Here is an 18,198-nt window from a genome sequence, read left to right as displayed (position 1 = left end):
CATGAGACCATCAGAGAGAAGTCAGGCTGCTTCTGTGCTGTTACTACAGTTTCTGACTGCCTGATGAAATTAAACCTTCTTTTTCCTCTTTGCTGTTTTTACTGACTTGTAAAGTTCACAGACTGAATTTAAGTCTCTTTATCGTCTATATCTGAAGATTATAGTCTCATCATCATCACCACAACGAATAAAGACAAGTGGAAACTGAATCTGAAGAAAAACAAGTTTTTATTCACTCGCTGCTGTTAGAAAACAACACGTGAACTCATTCATACAGTTGAGAGCCAGGTGAGCTCACACACCTGTCAGAGAGGAGCTGGAAGCACACAGCTCACCTGGTGAACACTTATTGCAGCAGGTGACTCGTTAGTGTTTGATTATGATCAGATATGAACGTTCACATTTAGAAGACAAAGCTCCCGCTCTGATAAACATGATGTGTAGTGTTGTTAAACTAAAGTGCTGGTGACCACTTTGTCCCTTACAGGCCACCGTACGACCACTAACGATCAGTCTTCAGGTTGTTTTTATGCGATTTGTCAGAAGAAGTTAAAACGCAACAAAGCGACATTTTACTAAAAAAATAAAATCCTCTTCCTCGCTCGTTCAGTTTCTTTCACTCGGAGGTCAGAGGAAGACGTCGACGTGACCTCTGACCTCCGCTTATTGTTTGCGATACAGCTTATTTACTGCCGACTTCAGATTGTTCTCCTACATTTAATCAATCAAGTACACAGAGGGGACAGTTATTTCAAAATAAAAGTGACTGAGTTTTCCCTTTCACTGACAGACCGGCTCAAACTGCTGCTCTCCGTCTCTTCTGATGATTCAAACAAACATTTTACTTCGAGTTTGTTTAAATTAGGGCTGAGCGACAGATCAATACATCATCGCTGTCATATGACACTATATACGCCGTTACATGTTGGATATGATTACAGAGCTGATGTCACGACACCTTATTTCATGTTTCGATCCTGTTTGAATTGTGTCATGAATCACACACGATGTTTGTCAAGCTAGCTGTGTGTTAGCAGCAGGTAGCTACAATGTTTTGTACATGTTCAGAGTATGAAATCGACAATTCTGACATACTGCACCTTTAAATGAACATTATGTTCATTTTAATGAACCCTTCAGGTTTGTCTCGAAGTCTGTTTGAAGAACAAACGTCACAGTTGTGTCGGTCAGATTGTTGTTGATCTTTGAAGGTTTCATCAACTTAAACTGACTTTGTTTTCTGTTAGTTAATCGATAGATTGACTGTTTCAGAAAAACAAAGCTGCCTCAACTTAAAGGTGCAATATGTAAGATTTTTAGTTGAAAACATTTTTAAAAATGATGCATGCTAACCAGCTAGCCCTGACCTGTCCGGTCCGAAGCTCCCATGCTAGCGGTGAAAACACTGAGGCTGCATCCAAACCTCCACCCTCCGGACTGGTGGACTGTTTGTTTCCCTCCTCAACCTTCACTTCTACATATTTCTGTATCATGTTGTGGTTGAATATTATTGCTGACCTACACGATTCAAGTAAAGTAACTGTTTTACACATTCATAATAAGTTCGACAACCTCATGACCGTATCACAATGAATTGTGGGTAATTAAATCAGTGACGTCTGGGGAAGTCTGCTCCGCAGGTGGACTCCCCAGGTGGAAGTCTGAAAGTCCACAGCCCTCAAGTCTGCGAGTCTGCAAGTGCGGTGAAGTCCGGACATTTGGATGCAGCCTCACGCTCCTGTGGCTGCTAGCTGCATGGCTAACTGAGCTAACTAGCTAACAGCAGCTACAGTTAGCAGCTGTGATATGCTGCCCTCTTTACAAATCTGTCACATGGAGGTTTATCACAGGTGGCAAAACACCTGAAGGACAATTCTCTTTTGTGGTGCGTTCAAGGACACTCAAGCATGAGACGTAATTATGAGCAGCTGACACTGACGATGATTAAAGGAGCACTATGTAGTATTACAATATTAATGAGGCAGTAATACAAACTTTCCATCATTGAATAAACAAAGTAATGTCCCAGAACACTGTTTGAAGCTAGAAAGGTGGCAGGGTCCGCCACATATAAACAAAGTAAAACAGTATACACTGTGTTGTCCTTTAAGGTCAGTTTGAGAGAGTTTGATTAGTTTGTTTAAGTCAGTGAAGATCTTTCTCTTTTTCCCCAAAACCACGTAATGCTCCTTTAAAATTCTCATATTAACATCACATATTTCAGATGTCAAAGTCTCCTCCTCTTATTTTGATAGAGATGAACTGACAGCAGTGACTTCCTGTACAGAGGCAAATCTAAATCTCAAGAGTGAAGATATAAAATCAGCCGAACTGATCCTTTAATAATGAAACGATCAAGAACTCGTGTGATTCGCTCGAGCGTCTGATCATAGGAACACACCGCCATGTTGGATGATGACAGAAAGTGATGTCATAATATGGCCGTCATCTTTCCAACATGGCGGCGTGCTCAGATTCCGCTCCATTTGTCTCAGGGGACAGTGAACGCAGCACGTTGCCTCGGTGACGTTAACCTGCGGCGCCGTGAAGAGTCGTCTCACAGGAAGTTGGTTTTGAGCGTGATGCTGGGGGAAGACTTGGCGGCGCTGCGGGCGGCGTTAGCGCTGCTAGCTTTAGCGTTCAGACTCTCCTGGTTTCCTTTGACGGCGGCTTCCAGGCGAGACTTCAGGTGAGGAGACGAGGCGATGAGGGACCTGACGGACGCAGAGACAAATAATAAAACCGGAGTTAAAGTTGTTTTGATTCTAAATGTTCACATTTTATATTTTAACTGTTTTCCTTTATTTGGATTATAAATGCAAACTGTGTCACATTTGTTACCTGAAGACGGCGGAGTGCTGCGGGCCGAGACGCATCAGGTCTTTGAGCGCCGCCTCATGGAGAGAGCGGGACACTGCGGGGGCGGAGCCAAGAGCGTTTTCATCCAATAGGAAGGAGATGAGGAGGGGCAACAAGACGGCCACCAGCTGAGGACCTGACGGGTCAGAAGGCAGAGAGGGGCTGTCGATCGGCTGCTCTGCTCTCTGCTGCTCCAGTATTTCATCTCATTGTTATTGTCTAACTTTGAATGTCTTTGACCGGCTGCCACGCCAGTACTGTGCGTGCGTGTGTGTGTGTGTGTGTGTGCGTGCGTGTGCGTGTGCGTGTGCGTGTGTGTGCGTGTGTGTGTGTGTGTGTGCGTGTGCTCACGCTGCGTCTCGTCTGCAGCCTGGACCACAGCCTCCAGGGCTCGGACTCCCTCCAGGACTCCCGTCAGCTCCTCCTGACTCTGAGGTCGACTCCTCTCCACCATCTGAGGAACACACACATCATACAGATTAATAACCGATCATCTGATCAATACGTTCATCCGCCTGATCAAACAGCAGCTGCACAGACAGACGAGGACGTACAGAGATTCTTTTCAAGACACGACTTTGTTTTGTGAATAATCTTTAGCTGTGATCAGGATTACATTTCATTCCTTGTGTTCTGACGATGTTCCAGCTACACGAATAAGATCCACTTTCTTTGACACTAAATTAAAATAAACACAACAAACACTGTTTAACAACTATTACTGCATTAAGTAAGATTCAACGTGTATGACACGTAATCTTTAGACGTCCTGGTCCTGTTGTTTCCTCCTGTTGATTCAGTCGATGACACATTAAAGGGATGTTGGGGGACTTTCACGTCTTTACACATCAGCTGTTTCTAACATTTCTCACTGATTGTTTTATCTTTACAAGTTCAGATTTCTTATCCCACCTGTGTTGTAGAAATGCAGCGTAAAAACAACTTATTAACCATCTAGTTCAATGTGGATGAAACACTGAAACATGGACAAACACTCAGATGACACCAGCCTCTTCAGTACCTGCAGGAATCGAACCAGCGGCGGTCCGAGCGCCTGGATGTACGGGACGGCCACGCTGGGCGGAGCCTGAAACACCGACGTCAACAGCTGATAACAGCGACTCACAACCTGCAGAGAACGTTCGTTATTAATCAGAAATCTGACGTATTAAAGAGGAAACAATCAAACCACGTATCTCCAGATGTCTAAAGCTGTTTGAGTTGGACTGACGCTCACAGAGACGCCGTCTGTTTCTCAGATTAATAAATCATTTAGATTGTCTGGATTCAGGCGGTTTTCCTCTCGGTGGTACTGACCAGCGGGTCTTTGGCGTCCATGCTGGCGGTGAAGCGCTGCAGACAGAGCGCGTGCAGCGGCTCGACGGTGCAGACGTCCGGACCAGCAGACAGCAGGAAGACGGTGAGAGCTGTGAGCAGGCTGACCTGATCCACAACACAGTCTCCTGAAACACACACAATCACAGAGGACTCCATTCAAACACATTTCTACCTTACTGCAGCTGATCTGTATTTCTGTGTGGATGTTATCAAAACCTTTCTGATCTCGATCTTTCACTTCAGATCATATTTCGCCTTAATTAAAGTCAGTGATGATTAGAGTGTGTGTTGTACCGGCGTCCCAGAGGCCCAGCAGAGTGTTGAGAGCTGATCTCAGCAGCAGGTTCCAGGCTCCTCGGCTCTTCTCCTGTCGACTCATCGGAGACGTCACGACCGACTTCAGAGCCTGAAGAACCGCCTGGACCACAGAACTCAGACCAGCGCCGCCTGCTAAGCCCGCCGCCGAGGCACCTGGGAAAAAAACCACACATACAATAGCAATGGCTCTGGCTCATCGTCAACATCGTCTCACTATTTTCAAATAGACAATGAGTGACACCTTATGCATCCTCACTTTAATACGTGTGTGTGTGTGTCACCTGTGTGTGTGTCACCTGTGTGTGTGCTGGGCTGGTGGACCAGCTCTCGGAGGACTCCCAGCAGCAGGTAGAGGACAGTGGGGAGGATGGACACGCTGCCTGCAGGACGACACAGAGGGAAGAAATACCCAACAGTCAACTGATGTAAAATCTACTCAAGTATCAAAAGTAGCAGTAAAAGTAAATGCAGCATGTAATCTGTAACTAAAGTAATCAGATACATGTAATGGAAGTATAAAGTAGCAGAAAAAGGAAATACTCAAGTAAAGTACAAATACCTGAAAACATTTCTTAAGTACAGTATTTGGGTAAATGTACTTAGTTACATTCCATCAATGAAGACGTAGAAATCCATCAGTTTCATCTCGAAGCTTTGCTAATGCTAATGTTATTGCTAACATGCTAACATAAGCGTCAGCATAGAGGGTTGTGCTCTGACCTTCAGGTGAGCAGACGGACGGAAGCTCAGAGAGGACAAACACAGCCGACGACACCAGCCGACAGTCGCTGTCCGTCAGACTCCAGACCGATCCTCCGGGACCTGAGCGCACGCACGCACACACACACACATACACACGCACGCACGCACACGCACGCACACACACACACACACAAACACACACACGCACACACATACACACACACGCACGCACACACACAAACACGCACGCACACACACAAACACGCACACACACACACACACACAAACACACGCGCGCGCACACACACACACACACACACACACACACAGACACACACAGACACACACACACAGACACACACACACACACACACACAGTTTAGCTCATTCATTTAATTTATAACTTAACAGTTGTGTAACTTTCCCTCCTCGTACCCGTTGGGCTCGTTCCGGCCAGTTTGGGGCTGAGCTGTGGGAGTTTCCGGACCAGTACACAGAGGCAGAGCTCCAGCGCTCCGAACACCAGCGAGCGCCCAGGAATCAAACCGCCGGTGTCCCGACCCTCACCGAACTCTGGCAGCGTCTCCTTCTCCGACGCACCGTCATCCACTGTGGAACAATAAAGGACAGGAGTGTTGGAGAGGACACATCTTCAGCTTACAGTCGGAGTTCGACTGGTGACGAGGATTAAATATGGTTGAAAGCTCCGGACAAAGCCAGTTCTGCCAGTGGAGTCAGTACTGAGTACTGGTCCTGATGGGCCCGCAGAGTGTGTGCTCACCCTCGGCGCTGTGGCGTTTCTCCCTGACGTGCTCCTGAGCCGCCGTCACAATCTGTCGCAGTAAATCCAACACGGCGAGCTGGACCGACACCGACTCTCTGGTCACCATCAGCCTGTGGAGGACGCTCAGCAGCTCCACACTCAGCGCCTGCAGACGGACAGACAGATGGACAGATGGGGTGAGACATCTCCTGGATCTGGTCTGACTGTCAGTCCATGCCCTGATTCTGGTCCGGATCTTTAATCTGACCAGGACAGGTTCTGAATCCTAGTCTGGTTTGGATTCTGGTCTCAATTGTAGCCTGGAATCGGACCTTAGTTCTTGCCTTGATTTTGGTCTGAATTCAGGCTAAGATTCTGGTCCAGGTGTGTCTCACCTGGTCGTTTCCGATCTTGGCTCGGGGCCAGGAGACGTCCAGCAGCGCCTGCAGAGCTCGCAGACAGGAAGTGATGTTCTCCATCTGATCCTCAGAGTGCGGAGAACACAGAAACTCCACACTGATCCCTGACAGGACCAGCACAACCAAACTCAATGCAGAAAAATCACAATTTAGTGCGACTGAAATAAATGTAAATAATCAGGTCTGGTGGCTTTGTATTAAAACCAGTGTCCTACCCAGGATGAGATGCAGTCTGTCTGAGCTGATGTCCTCTGGACTCTTGGCTCCGCCCACAGAACCGCTGCGTCCCATGGAGGTGGGTGTGGCCGGTCTGGACAGGCTGGCAGGTGTGTCGTCTGCCATCACAAAGCCTGCAAGACAAAGCCACATCTGACTGTGAGATGAAAAGAGAACCAGGAGGAGGAGGAGGAGTGAGGAGGAGGAGGAGTGAGGAGGAGGAGGGAGGAGGAGCGAGGAGGAGCGAGGAGGAGGAGGAGCGAGGAGGAGGAGGAGGAGGAGGAGGAGGAGTGAGGAGCGAGGAGGAGGAGGAGGAGTGAGGAGCAAGGAGGAGGAGGAGGAGTGAGGAGGAGGAGTGAGGAGGAGGAGGAGGAGCGAGGAGGAGTGAGGAGGAGCGAGGAGGAGGAGCGAGGAGGAGCGAGGAGGAGGAGGAGGAGCGAGGAGGAGCGAGGAGGAGGAGGAGGAGTGAGGAGGAGGGAGGTGGAGCGAGGAGGAGGGAGGTGGAGCGAGGAGGAGTGAGGTGGAGCGAGGAGGAGTGAGGAGGAGGAGGAGGAGGAGGAGGAGTGAGGTGGAGCGAGGAGGAGTGAGGAGGAGTGAGGTGGAGCGAGGAGGAGTGAGGTGGAGCGAGGAGGAGGAGGAGGAGCGAGGAGGAGGAGGAGGAGGAGGAGGAGGAGGAGGAGGAGCGAGGAGGAGGAGGAGGAGCGAGGAGGAGCGAGGAGGAGCGAGGAGGAGGAGGAGGAGTGAGGAGGAGCAAGGAGGAGCGAGGAGGAGGAGCGAGGAGGAGCGAGGAGGAGGAGGAGGAGGTGGAGGAGGAGGAGGAGTGAGGAGGAGCAAGGAGGAGCGAGGAGGAGGAGCGAGGAGGAGCGAGGAGGAGGAGGAGGAGCGAGGAGGAGCGAGGAGGAGGAGGAGGAGTGAGGAGGAGTGAGGTGGAGTGAGGAGGAGGGAGGTGGAGCGAGGAGGAGTGAGGTGGAGCGAGGAGGAGTGAGGAGGAGGAGGAGGAGGAGGAGGAGTGAGGTGGAGCGAGGAGGAGTGAGGAGGAGTGAGGTGGAGCGAGGAGGAGTGAGGTGGAGCGAGGAGGAGGAGGAGGAGCGAGGAGGAGGAGGAGGAGGAGGAGGAGGAGCGAGGAGGAGGAGGAGGAGCGAGGAGGAGCGAGGAGGAGCGAGGAGGTTGAGGAGGAGGAGAGAGGAGTGAGGAGGAGGAGGAGGAGGAGTGAGGAGGAGCAAGGAGAAGGAGGATGAGGAGGAGCGAGGTGGAGCGAGGAGGAGGAGCGAGGAGAAGGAGGAGGAGCGAGGAGAAGGAGAAGGAGGAGGAGTGAGGAGGGGTGAGGAGAAGGAGGAGGAGGAGGAGGAGGAGTGAGGAGGAGGGAGGAGGAGCGAGGTGGAGGAGTGAGGAGAAGGAGGAGGAGGAGGAGGAGGAGTGAGGAGGAGTGAGGAGGAGCAAGGAGGAGCGAGGAGGAGTGAGGAAGATGAGGAGGAGTGAGGTGGAGCGAGGAGGAGTGAGGAGGAGCGAGGAGGAGTGAGGAGGAGCGAGGAGGAGCAAGGAGGAGGAGGAGGAGGAGCGAGGAGGATGAGGAGCAAGGAGGAGGAGCGAGGAGGAGCGAGGAGGAGTGAGGAGGAGGAGGAGGAGGAGCAAGGAGGAGGAGGAGGAGGAGGAGCGAGGAGGAGTGAGGAGGATGAGGAGGAGTGAGGTGGAGCGAGGAGGAGTGAGGAGGAGCAAGGAGGAGTGAGGAGGAGCGAGGAGGAGCGAGGAGGAGCAAGGAGGAGGAGCGAGGAGGAGCGAGGAGGACTGAGGAGGAGCGAGGAGGATGAGGAGGAGTGAGGAGGAGGAGTGAGGAGAAGGAGGAGGAGGAGGAGGAGCGAGTAGGAGCGAGGAGGAGTGAGGAGGAGCAAGGAGGAGGAGGAGGAGGAGCGAGGAGGAGGAGGAGCAAGGAGGAGCGAGGAGGAGTGAGGAGAAGGAGGAGGAGGAGCGAGGAGGATGAGGAGGAGTGAGGAAGATGAGGAGGAGCAAGGAGGAGTGAGGAGGAGCGAGGAGGAGCGAGGAGGAGCGAGGAGAAGGAGGAGGATGAGGAGGAGTGAGGAGGAGCGAGGAGGAGTGAGGAGGAGCAAGGAGAAGGAGGAGGATGAGGAGGAGTGAGGAGAAGGAGGGAGGAGGAGCGAGGAGGAGTGAGGAGAAGTGAGGAGAAGGAGGAGGAGGAGTGAGGAGGAGCGAGGAGGAGCGAGGAGGAGTGAGGAGGAGCAAGGAGAAGGAGGATGAGGAGGAGTGAGGTGGAGCGAGGAGGAGTGAGGAGGAGCGAGGAGAAGGAGCGAGGAGGAGCAAGGAGAAGGAGGATGAGGAGGAGTGAGGTGGAGCGAGGAGGAGTGAGGAGGAGCGAGGAGAAGGAGCGAGGAGGAGCGAGGAGAAGGAGGAGGAGTGAGGAGGAGTGAGGAGGATGAGGAGGAGCGAGGAGAAGGAGAAGGAGGAGGAGTGAGGAGGGGTGAGGAGAAGGAGGAGGAGGAGGAGGAGTGAGGAGGAGGGAGGAGGAGCGAGGTGGAGGAGTGAGGTGGAGGAGTGAGGAGAAGGAGGAGGAGGAGGAAATGAGAAGGAGCGAGGAGGAGCGAGGAAGATGAGGAGGAGCGAGGAGGAGTGAGGAGGAGCGAGGAGGAGCGAGGAGGAGTGAGGAGGAGGGAGGAGGAGCGAGGAGGAGTGAGGAGGAGCAAGGAGGAGGAGGAGGAGAAAGGAGGAGTGAGGAGGAGGAGGAGGAGAAAGGAGGAGCGAGGAGGAGTGAGGAGGAGGGAGGAGGAGTGAGGAGGAGCGAGGAGGAGCGAGGAGGAGGAGGAGGAGGAGGAGGAGGAGCACTGACCGGTGCTGTGGAGCCACAGGGAGGTGGCGTGGAGGACAGGAGCCCAGGAGGAGGAGTAATGAGCTCTGGCCTGGTTCAAGGTCTCCGCTGTGTAGAAAGAACCTCCTGGAGGAGAAGCAGAAGAAAACAAAATGGCTCCTGTTGTTGAATCTCTTTGATTCAGTCATGAGCACATTTTAATTGATACTTTTACTTTTATTTTTCTAAAATGTCTTCACAGGTCAATATGTAAGCAGCATATTGCTAGAGTGACCGCTAACTGCTGCTAAGTGTAGCTACCGTTAGCTAGTTAGTGGTGCAGCTAGCAGTCTCAAGACACTGTGGGAGTGTTGGCATTTACACTGCTAGCAAGTCTGGCTGGCGCTAGTTGGTTAGCATGCTAACTAGCTTCTTTTTAATTTTACATACTGCCCCTTTAAACGAAGGATTGTTTCCATCCCTGGTTAACATGTTACAAGATCTGAACCAATGGTAGAGCGCCTCCTCCCTCCTCCTCCCTCCTCCTCCTCCTCTCCTACCTGTCGCAGGTAGCTGTGACGCGTACTCCTGTGGGAGGGTCAGCAGGGCGTAGTCCTGCAGCGCCGCCAACCACAGCCGGCTCAGCGTCGACAGATCTGATTGGACCAACTTCAGAAGGCCCGCCCCTCCTGACTCGGAGCCTGAGCTGTCATTGGCTGGAGAGGAGAGTGACACGTCAGCCGTCCTGCCGGTCTCCTTCTGTCTGCTCCTCTGAACGGCCACGATGTAAACCTGAGAGACGACGGTGAAGTTATCTCTTATCATCTTGTGTTGAAGAAATCATGTGAGAACTTTTAAAATGAAGTGTCCACAGGAAACACAGTCTCCATGGCAACAAAGAATATCTGAATGAAGACATCAAACAATGATTAAACACCTCAGCCCAGGCCTTGAGGACGGCCAGTGTTTCCATGGTAGCGGTGGCCTCGTTGTACAGCTGGCTGGCCGTGTCCCTCCCAGCCTGGACTTTAGCCAATGAGGAGGCCAGGAGCTGATGGACGCGCCGCAGGTCTCGCAGGTCGCTGACCACACCGCTGGCGATCCAGGCGCTGCACACCTGGAGAAGCGTTCGGACATTTACATCTCATTCCTTCAAATTCACCTTCAGCTGTTCAGATGCTGTTTGGTTGCCTGGACAACAGACTGACTCAGCAGCCACAGGTGAACGTTCACCTGAGACGAGCTGGATTATAACAGTAAAAGATGATCACCTGGCAGGCCTTAGCCGTGACGTCAGGAGAAGCGTCAGCAGTGAAGGCCGGTCTGAGAGCTGCTCCGACCTGCGCACGCACACACACACACACACACACACACACACACACACACACACACACACACACACACACACACACACACACACACACACACACACACACACACACACACACACACACGTAAATAAATGTATCAGTTACTTTTACTGATACTTCTAAGACTCGAGTTTGACTTATGGGCATTCAACACATCTGGAGATACGTGGTTTTCACTGGACAGGAAGGTAAACTGAAAAGTAACTAGTAACTAAAGCTTTTTTGAATTTGAACAAAGTACTTGAGTAAATGTACTTAGTTACTTTCCAAGTTAAAAACACTGATAAGTGATGATAAAATAAAACACAGGAAGTGTTTGTAATCATCTCAGTTACACAAAGAAAGTTTGATGAGTTTTGTGTTTCTGCTGACGAATGTAACTAAGTACATTTACTCAAATATTGTACTTAAGAGTTGTTTTGAGGTACTTGTATTTTATTTGAGTATTTCCATTTTCTGCTACTTTGCACTGGGGTACTTCCACTCCACCACATGTATCTGATTACTTTAGTTACAGTACATACATACAAGTGTGTCTGTATATCAGATAGTTTGATCTTTACTCGAGTACTCGAGTATGACTACTGAGTACTTTTTACAACAGACTAACTCAGTGAGCATTCCTTACGTTCGCCTGGTACTGCTCCAGGATCACATGACCCGGGAACTCCGGTTCTGGGATGGCTGAGAAGCGTCTGATGATCACCAGCAGCGTCTGGAGACCTGCCAGCCGCAGCTGGTCGCTGTGGTCTGTCGCCGCCATGAACGCCATCCGGACCAGGTCGCCGAGATGGAGGACCAGGAAGTCTGTGGAGAGCGAGGTGAGAGGGGGTCAGCAGCGTCCACAGACACAAAGCGAAGGCGGCCGCTGCAGGTCGGGGTCTTACCCGTGGACTCGTGCAGGCGTCGCTCCTGAGCCAGAGCCATGTCGAAGTGAGCCGGGTCTGAAGTCTCACACTGAGCGATGATGCGACACACACACTCCATGGCAAAGCGCCGCGTGGCCCAGCGCAGGGCCGTGAACGGGCCGCTGGATTCTGACCGAGCTCTGAAAGCAGAGGAGTCGTCGTCTCTGGCGGGGTCCGCCTCCTCGTCCTCCTGACTCGCCTCAACCGGAGCCAGACAGTCTGAAGGAGAGTCCACAAGAGAGTTCATTCATGTCCACAGGATTTAACTGAGCTTTAAAGATTATCAGCCTCATAACTGACATCATCACAAATATAAAACCATCTGTTGACACTTCTTCTGCTAATGAAGACCTCGACGTGCAGTTCACATCCTGGAAGAAGCACCAATCAGACGCCGGTCAAGATTTCCTTATGTTTTTTTACCCAGACGTGATGTGAGGTTTGGGAACTTTAACTTCGTCTGACTGCAGCGCGACATCCTGCACAAGATTTGTACTTTTCATGGACTCACACTGAAGCTCGAAAAACACGTTCAAAAACCTCCCTGATTCGACCCACCGGTGGTTGCAGACAGGACGTCCTTGCAGAGTTTGAGCCAGTGTCCCAGCTTCCCGCTGGTGGCGCTGGAAGCCATCATGTGGACCAGAGTCTCCTGGATGTCCCTCCTCAGACCTGGATCTGACTCCCGGTCCAGCAGAGTGAACAGGGCTCCTTCCAGACCCACCTCCTTAATGGTGACGTCTGCAACAGGAAACAAAATAAAACTAATCCGACACTTCAGTACTGTAGAATCCAGCATGAACTAACATCAGCAGAGTGTCTGTTTGTTTTGTGTTTCTGAGGAGTTCATGTCTCTGAAGCTTCTCAGTTTTGTCCTTTATGTATTTAAACCCCAACACTGAATTTTTGGTTGAAGCTTTTATGATTTTTTGTTAATAAGATGATTGCGATGAGCAGCAGTGTGTCTCTGTCTCACCCAGCTGTGTGTTGTCTCGTCTCGGCAGCTCCTTCACCAGAGTCACGGCGTGTTCAGAAACCTCCAGAGCCTCCCGCTGCACGAGCTGCCGCAGACAGGCCACCACGGCCCGACGCAGGCACAGGTAGGAGCTGCACAGGTTGGCCTGAAACACACACACACGATCAACACGTGTCGGACGAACAGGTTCAAGGTTTGTCAGAGGAAGCATGCAGCTACAGTGTTTCCTCCAGACTCAGAAACTGAATTGTGGTGAATTAGTGGTGGAATAATAATCTTTCAATTAGACGTTAAACAGTTGTTAGTCGTGATAATATACAAGAACAGTTTTGAAGACGTCGTATAGAAAGAGTTTAAAAATGTTGCAGTTCAGTTAGAAAAAAATTCCTCTGAGTGATCGTGAAAGATGAATTTATCAGTCGACTGATTCGTGAACTCTTCTAGAGGAAACACTGAGCGGTTTAACTGTAGGTGATAAAAACAGGCAGGAGGACGTTAAAGCAACACTGTGGGGAAGGTTGTCGAACAGAAGAAGCGCCGGTGTTACGGAGTTAGCTTCAGCCTGCCACAGAAAACAAGTTCGAACGTTAAGCAACAGCGAGTTAATAAAGTAACAAACAGCAGGGAAATGTTAAAAAGCTCAACGGAAAACGTTTCGATAATCCTCAGATTATTATGATGCATTAAAAAATATTTCAGTGACAGAAAACTGTGTTAAAAACAGTGTTGGGGGAGAAAACAAAGTGAGACAAACAGCAGCTTCAGGCCTCAGACAGACAGAAAACCTACCAACAGGGAATAATCCAACAAGATCTCCTGCAAGACACAACACAGGGTCAAAAACACACACAGGCCTCACTGCACGTCAAGTTCCAGTTTCTACGTTCAGACAAACTCTCGTCTGTAGTTCAGCACGGAGGCCGTCTTTATTACACAAATGCTTTGATGCTTCCAGATCAGCATCCGAAGGACGAAGACAGAAGACTCAAAGACAGCTGCAACTAACGATGACTTTCTCCATCAACAGATTAGTTGTTCGGTTTAGCTATTCTGGTTTTTAGATTCAATCGAGATGAACGGCATCATGTTAACAACGTTTACTGCAGCCATTTTGGGGCAATCCTTTGACACCACTTGATATGATGACGTCGTCACACGCCGAACACGAAAGTCTAAACTTCCTGACGCAAACAGAATGAACGCTCGAGCTGTTACAGTTTTTATTTCAGATCGATTTAAACAGGATCAACAATCTGAGGTTCATTTCATGGTCGATTAATCGCTGCAGCTGCTCCGCTTTGACAAATGTGGTCCCACGAGCACGGAGAGACGAGCCTGAACTCCAACCTCCAACTGCTCAGCACTCGTCTCCCCTCCTGCCCTCGTCTCTCATTACACTCAAATGACCACAATCTGGACAAAAAGGTCAGTCGGGTGTAGTCGGGTGTAGTCAGGTGTACTCACACAGAGTGCAGGTACGAGGCTGGCCAGGTTGACGTGTGGCGGTGAGAACATGTGCAGCTGCTGCAGACAGGAAATGGATCGGGCCTGAACCAGACAGTCTGGACCGGCCTGCATCACCGAACATCCAACCAGACAGCTGGAGCGCAGAGCGGACACTGCTGCACCCTCACCTGATGAACACACACACATCAGTAACACACAGACACACACAGACACACACAGACACACACACACACACACACACACACACACACACACACCTTGCAGGTCGGGGCCCAGGCAGGTGATGAGGCCGTGCAGGCAGCGTCCCAGGCTGTGGTGCACCTCAGGGTGGGTGGGCGGAGCCGACAGCAGCAGGCGGAGCACCAGGGTGAAGGACGGCTCGGCGTGTGCGCGGTACAACCCTCCGGACAGGTCGACCACCAGAGACAGACTGTGGAGAGACCAGGTCTGCGGACACACGGGGGGAGGGGACAGTTCAGGGACAGAGAGGACGTTTAAAACACTGAGTGAGGGCTCAGGTGACGTCCTCAAAACATCTTTAATCCCCCAAAACAAAGTCAGAATCAGACACACATAGAATAAACATGTGTGTGTACCTGGACCTCAGGTGAGGTGCTGTCCTGGCTCAGAGTGAACAGGACTCCCAGACAGGTGGACAGGTGTTGAGGTGAGCTGATTCCTCCGGTGTAGCGGTACAGCGCCCCCAGAGCCAGAGCGTAGCCACTGCGAGAGGCTGCGTCCCGAGCCGTCTTCAGCCTGAGCAGTCGGGATGAAACTGTCAGCAGCGGCTTCTACAGAAGAGGAAGTCTGAACATCTGATCTGAATGACTTTCTCTCCTCGTTTATAACTTGTGATCCGCTGGGGAAAAGTTTTGCCAGGAAAATCTTTTCAAGTTCTTTAATTGTTGAATTTTATTTTTCTCAGTGTTTGTTTTTGTAATTCTCATTTTGACCACAAGAGGCTGAAGCGCACGACTATCCATCGTCCTGAAGAGGATGAAAAGCATCCATGTTGTTGCAGGTGAGTTTTAACTTCCCTGTGCACGTCAGTGAGTCAGGCTTAGGGTTTTAGAAATTAAGAGTAACCACACAAAAGAAAATGGCAACGAGGAAAATCAGGAACAAAACCGACAACATCCTTCAGTCCAGACACGATATGAACCTCCAGACAGAGCAGGATCTCAATAAAACAGTGTAAATGTAAAAGTACCTCCACAAACTGACACTGAATACAGCACAGGATGCTTCAACACACACACACACACACACACACACACACACACACACACACAGGATCACAGCATCAGTGAAAACACACTCTGTTATATTTAGATTCTTCCTCTCGCAGTTATTTAAAGCTTTTCTGGACTATTTCTGGTTCGTGACGTGTCTGACTGTTTGTGAAGAATATTTCTGGATCATCATCTGATTTTGATTCTGATGTTGCTGCCAGAGCTTCAAAAGTCCATAAGTTCAGATACTTGTGTAAAAACAGACTCTGGTAAAAGTAGAAGTGCTGATTCAGCTTCTGTACTCCAGTAAAATTAATCGAGTACAGGCTCTGACATGTACTCAGAGTATCAGAGTACAAAGTCTCCCTCTGAAGGACATTTGTGCTCAAAGCTAACTGAAGCTCACGTCATATTAATATAATTCAAAGACTATTAAAGTTAAAGGTAGAGTCAGCAGGATTTGTCCCAGCTGTTCCTGAACGCACCACAAAGATAGTTGATAGTTGAGTCTCATTCCCAGGACGTCAAACAGCCACATGTTGGGTTGGTAAAGCGTCCGAGCAGCAACAAAGAGAGAAAATAAGAAACTCTCTGCAGATACGAGACACTAACACGCCTTTTCTCCCCATTCCAGCCTCCCTCTCTGTCTGTTCACGTCTGTTACGTCTTTGTTTCGTCTCGCTGCGTCTGCCGTGCGTGATGTGCTCTGATAGGTCGACATCAGTCTGTGATGTTGGGAAGGCGGCGTGCGATGACGCCAAATAACAATAATCCATAATTCACCTCAAATGCATCAAACTAAAGTAACGAGGCTGTTTGAAGCTGTGAGGAGGAGAAAGTTCAGATGTTTGTGTTCAGATGTAGAGAGGGAAAGTCTCAGAGATACTCAGGTACAGGACAGATACCTGAGACATGTACTGAAGGACAGTACAGATACATTAAGTACAGTACAGACACCTGAGACATGGACTGAAGGACAGTACAGATACCTGAGACATGTACTGAAGTACAGTGATGAAGTATTTGTACTTCTACTTCTCACCGTTTGTTGCTACTTAAAATGAAATTGCAGACTTTTAATTTCATAAATAAACATCTTTCCATCAATGTGTGACTTGAGTCTGTAAATGATCGTATTAATAAAAAAGCGTTCCCAAATATCCTCTGCACTGAGTGTTGACGTCCTCCTACCTGTCGAAGCAGAGCAGTGAGACGGAGACGGTGAAGCCGGGGTCTCCGACCACCTGAACCAGCCGGGCCAGACCTTCGGCAGCCAGACAGCGCAGCAGAGGACTGCCGCTCTCCAGCGCCCCCATCAGGAGTGACAAGGCCGGGGAACGCATCTCCTCCGGCCCCAGAGAGCCCCGAATACCACCCTGGTGCTGGGGAAGAGGACATCAAACTTTGTAAGCTGATAATATGTCAGAGGTTTATGTTTTCCAGCTCGTAGTGGCGCTCTGCTGCCCCCAGGTGGACGTCAACAAACACACACAGGGGCTTTAAGCTGACAGGTGTAGTACCTTGAGCAGACTGCAGAGGGCAGCACAGACATGTGTCTGGACGCTCTGCTGGCGTTGACCCTTCAGCTGGTTCACAGTTTCTACAAACTGCTCCAATATCTTCACTCTGACAAACAGAGAGAGAAGACGTTAGTTAGTCAGGTTTAGAAACAGGTTCACCTGTCCTGTAGAGGTGTTCACAGGTCTACCTGAACCCGGGACCAGAACGGCTTACAAGTTCCCCCTCGAGGATCAATAAGGCACTTCAGATTCATCTGTCACCATGACAGCAGGCTAAAATAACGAGTGACTTAGCCGTCCTGTGTGAATCAGTGAGAGGACTAACAGAAAACCTGGATGAAGTTAACTAACTTTCCTGGCAGGTAGGACAGATCACCTGCGTCACAGCTGGGCACCGAGGAGAAGAAAGCTGACGTTACATCAGGTAAGACACAAAGATTTGTGGTAGGAGCACTTCCTGGACTCGTTTTTAAAGATCTCGCCCTGATTTCCAAGCCTCAGACTTTACTGGGTAACACTTTAACTTTACAGTTTAACCTTATTCAGCTCATTAATCTGTAACACCTGATAGAGATGTAGAGCAAGTACAGATTTATAAAGTGATTATTACTGGAAATCTCACCAACATTCAAGAAGAGTTTAAAAGACAGTTATCAGAATACAGTTCCCTTCACGTCCCTCTTTCTTTCTCTCAGTCTGCCTTTTTCTTTTTTCTTTTTCTCTCCTCCCTACATCCCTTCTTTCCTTTGTCCTTGATCACTTTTTTCCTTCTCTCATCTCACCTTCTCCAGCCCTCTCTGTCTGTCTTTCTTTCTTTATATACTGAGGAAGCAGTTTATTAACAATTATAATTTAGCAGTTGCTGGCTTTTTGTAAATAATGAGAAGGTGTTGTGAATTAACAATATAAATGTGACTGCAGCACACAGCTTCTTCTGAGTGTAACAATGAGCAAACATTACCAGAAACTACGAGTAAAAGGAAAACAGCATCCTGAACTTGTACATAAAAAATGACAGAAGATTGTTGTCTATTATTAAATGTGAAATCTTCATAACTACGCTTTTATCTGATTTCAAACGTCTCCTGTCGTGGGAGAGCCAGAGGGGTGCTGCCTTTAAGATGCACAGTTTCTGCTGAAGTTCAGTGAAATTCAAAAGATTTTCTTTGATTGTTTCACGACATAAACGAGTCGCGTTCGCTTCTCAGAGAGGCGGCAATGTTCGCCACATGAGGTGTAAAGTCGTGTTCAGGGACGTCAGGACGCATCAGTTTCTTTTGAAGGTGACAATAAAGTCGTGAAATCAGCTTCAA

The 18,198-nt window shown here is 49.6% G+C and overlaps 1 protein-coding gene across 6 annotated transcripts in view; it reads right to left on the bottom strand.

The window, feature by feature from the left end:
- Nucleotides 1-209: 209 nt before the first annotated feature.
- heatr5a (HEAT repeat containing 5a) overlaps nucleotides 210-18,198 on the bottom strand; it is a 28,675-nt gene continuing 10,686 nt past the window's right edge. For 2 of the 6 annotated variants that reach the window (XM_084381355.1, XM_084381356.1), the window contains exons 17-42: nucleotides 16,886-16,991; nucleotides 16,557-16,747; nucleotides 14,730-14,889; nucleotides 14,391-14,580; nucleotides 14,131-14,300; nucleotides 13,456-13,482; nucleotides 12,667-12,811; nucleotides 12,249-12,431; nucleotides 11,670-11,909; nucleotides 11,411-11,589; nucleotides 10,684-10,752; nucleotides 10,350-10,529; nucleotides 9,973-10,204; nucleotides 9,455-9,559; nucleotides 6,615-6,749; nucleotides 6,376-6,503; nucleotides 5,999-6,146; nucleotides 5,653-5,826; nucleotides 5,236-5,337; nucleotides 4,797-4,895; nucleotides 4,492-4,668; nucleotides 4,177-4,322; nucleotides 3,881-3,988; nucleotides 3,211-3,313; nucleotides 2,842-2,995; nucleotides 210-2,714 (exon numbers count right to left, since the gene is read on the bottom strand). In XM_084381355.1, the coding sequence (XP_084237481.1) occupies nucleotides 2,558-2,714; nucleotides 2,842-2,995; nucleotides 3,211-3,313; nucleotides 3,881-3,988; nucleotides 4,177-4,322; nucleotides 4,492-4,668; nucleotides 4,797-4,895; nucleotides 5,236-5,337; nucleotides 5,653-5,826; nucleotides 5,999-6,146; nucleotides 6,376-6,503; nucleotides 6,615-6,749; nucleotides 9,455-9,559; nucleotides 9,973-10,204; nucleotides 10,350-10,529; nucleotides 10,684-10,752; nucleotides 11,411-11,589; nucleotides 11,670-11,909; nucleotides 12,249-12,431; nucleotides 12,667-12,811; nucleotides 13,456-13,482; nucleotides 14,131-14,300; nucleotides 14,391-14,580; nucleotides 14,730-14,889; nucleotides 16,557-16,747; nucleotides 16,886-16,991 (3,808 nt within the window). In that variant the 3' untranslated portion in view covers nucleotides 210-2,557. The remainder of the gene's footprint in view (nucleotides 2,715-2,841; nucleotides 2,996-3,210; nucleotides 3,314-3,880; nucleotides 3,989-4,176; nucleotides 4,323-4,491; nucleotides 4,669-4,796; nucleotides 4,896-5,235; nucleotides 5,338-5,652; nucleotides 5,827-5,998; nucleotides 6,147-6,375; nucleotides 6,504-6,614; nucleotides 6,750-9,454; nucleotides 9,560-9,972; nucleotides 10,205-10,349; nucleotides 10,530-10,683; nucleotides 10,753-11,410; nucleotides 11,590-11,669; nucleotides 11,910-12,248; nucleotides 12,432-12,666; nucleotides 12,812-13,455; nucleotides 13,483-14,130; nucleotides 14,301-14,390; nucleotides 14,581-14,729; nucleotides 14,890-16,556; nucleotides 16,748-16,885; nucleotides 16,992-18,198) is intronic. The other 4 variants (XM_084381357.1, XM_084381358.1, XM_084381359.1 and 1 more) reach the window with 2 other exon arrangements.

The sequence above is a fragment of the Pagrus pagrus genome, assembly GCF_965226575.1.
Source record: "Pagrus pagrus genome assembly, chromosome: 18".
In the NCBI taxonomy this organism is placed as follows: domain Eukaryota; kingdom Metazoa; phylum Chordata; class Actinopteri; order Spariformes; family Sparidae; genus Pagrus; species Pagrus pagrus.
This window is presented reverse-complemented; position numbering and strand designations above follow the sequence as displayed.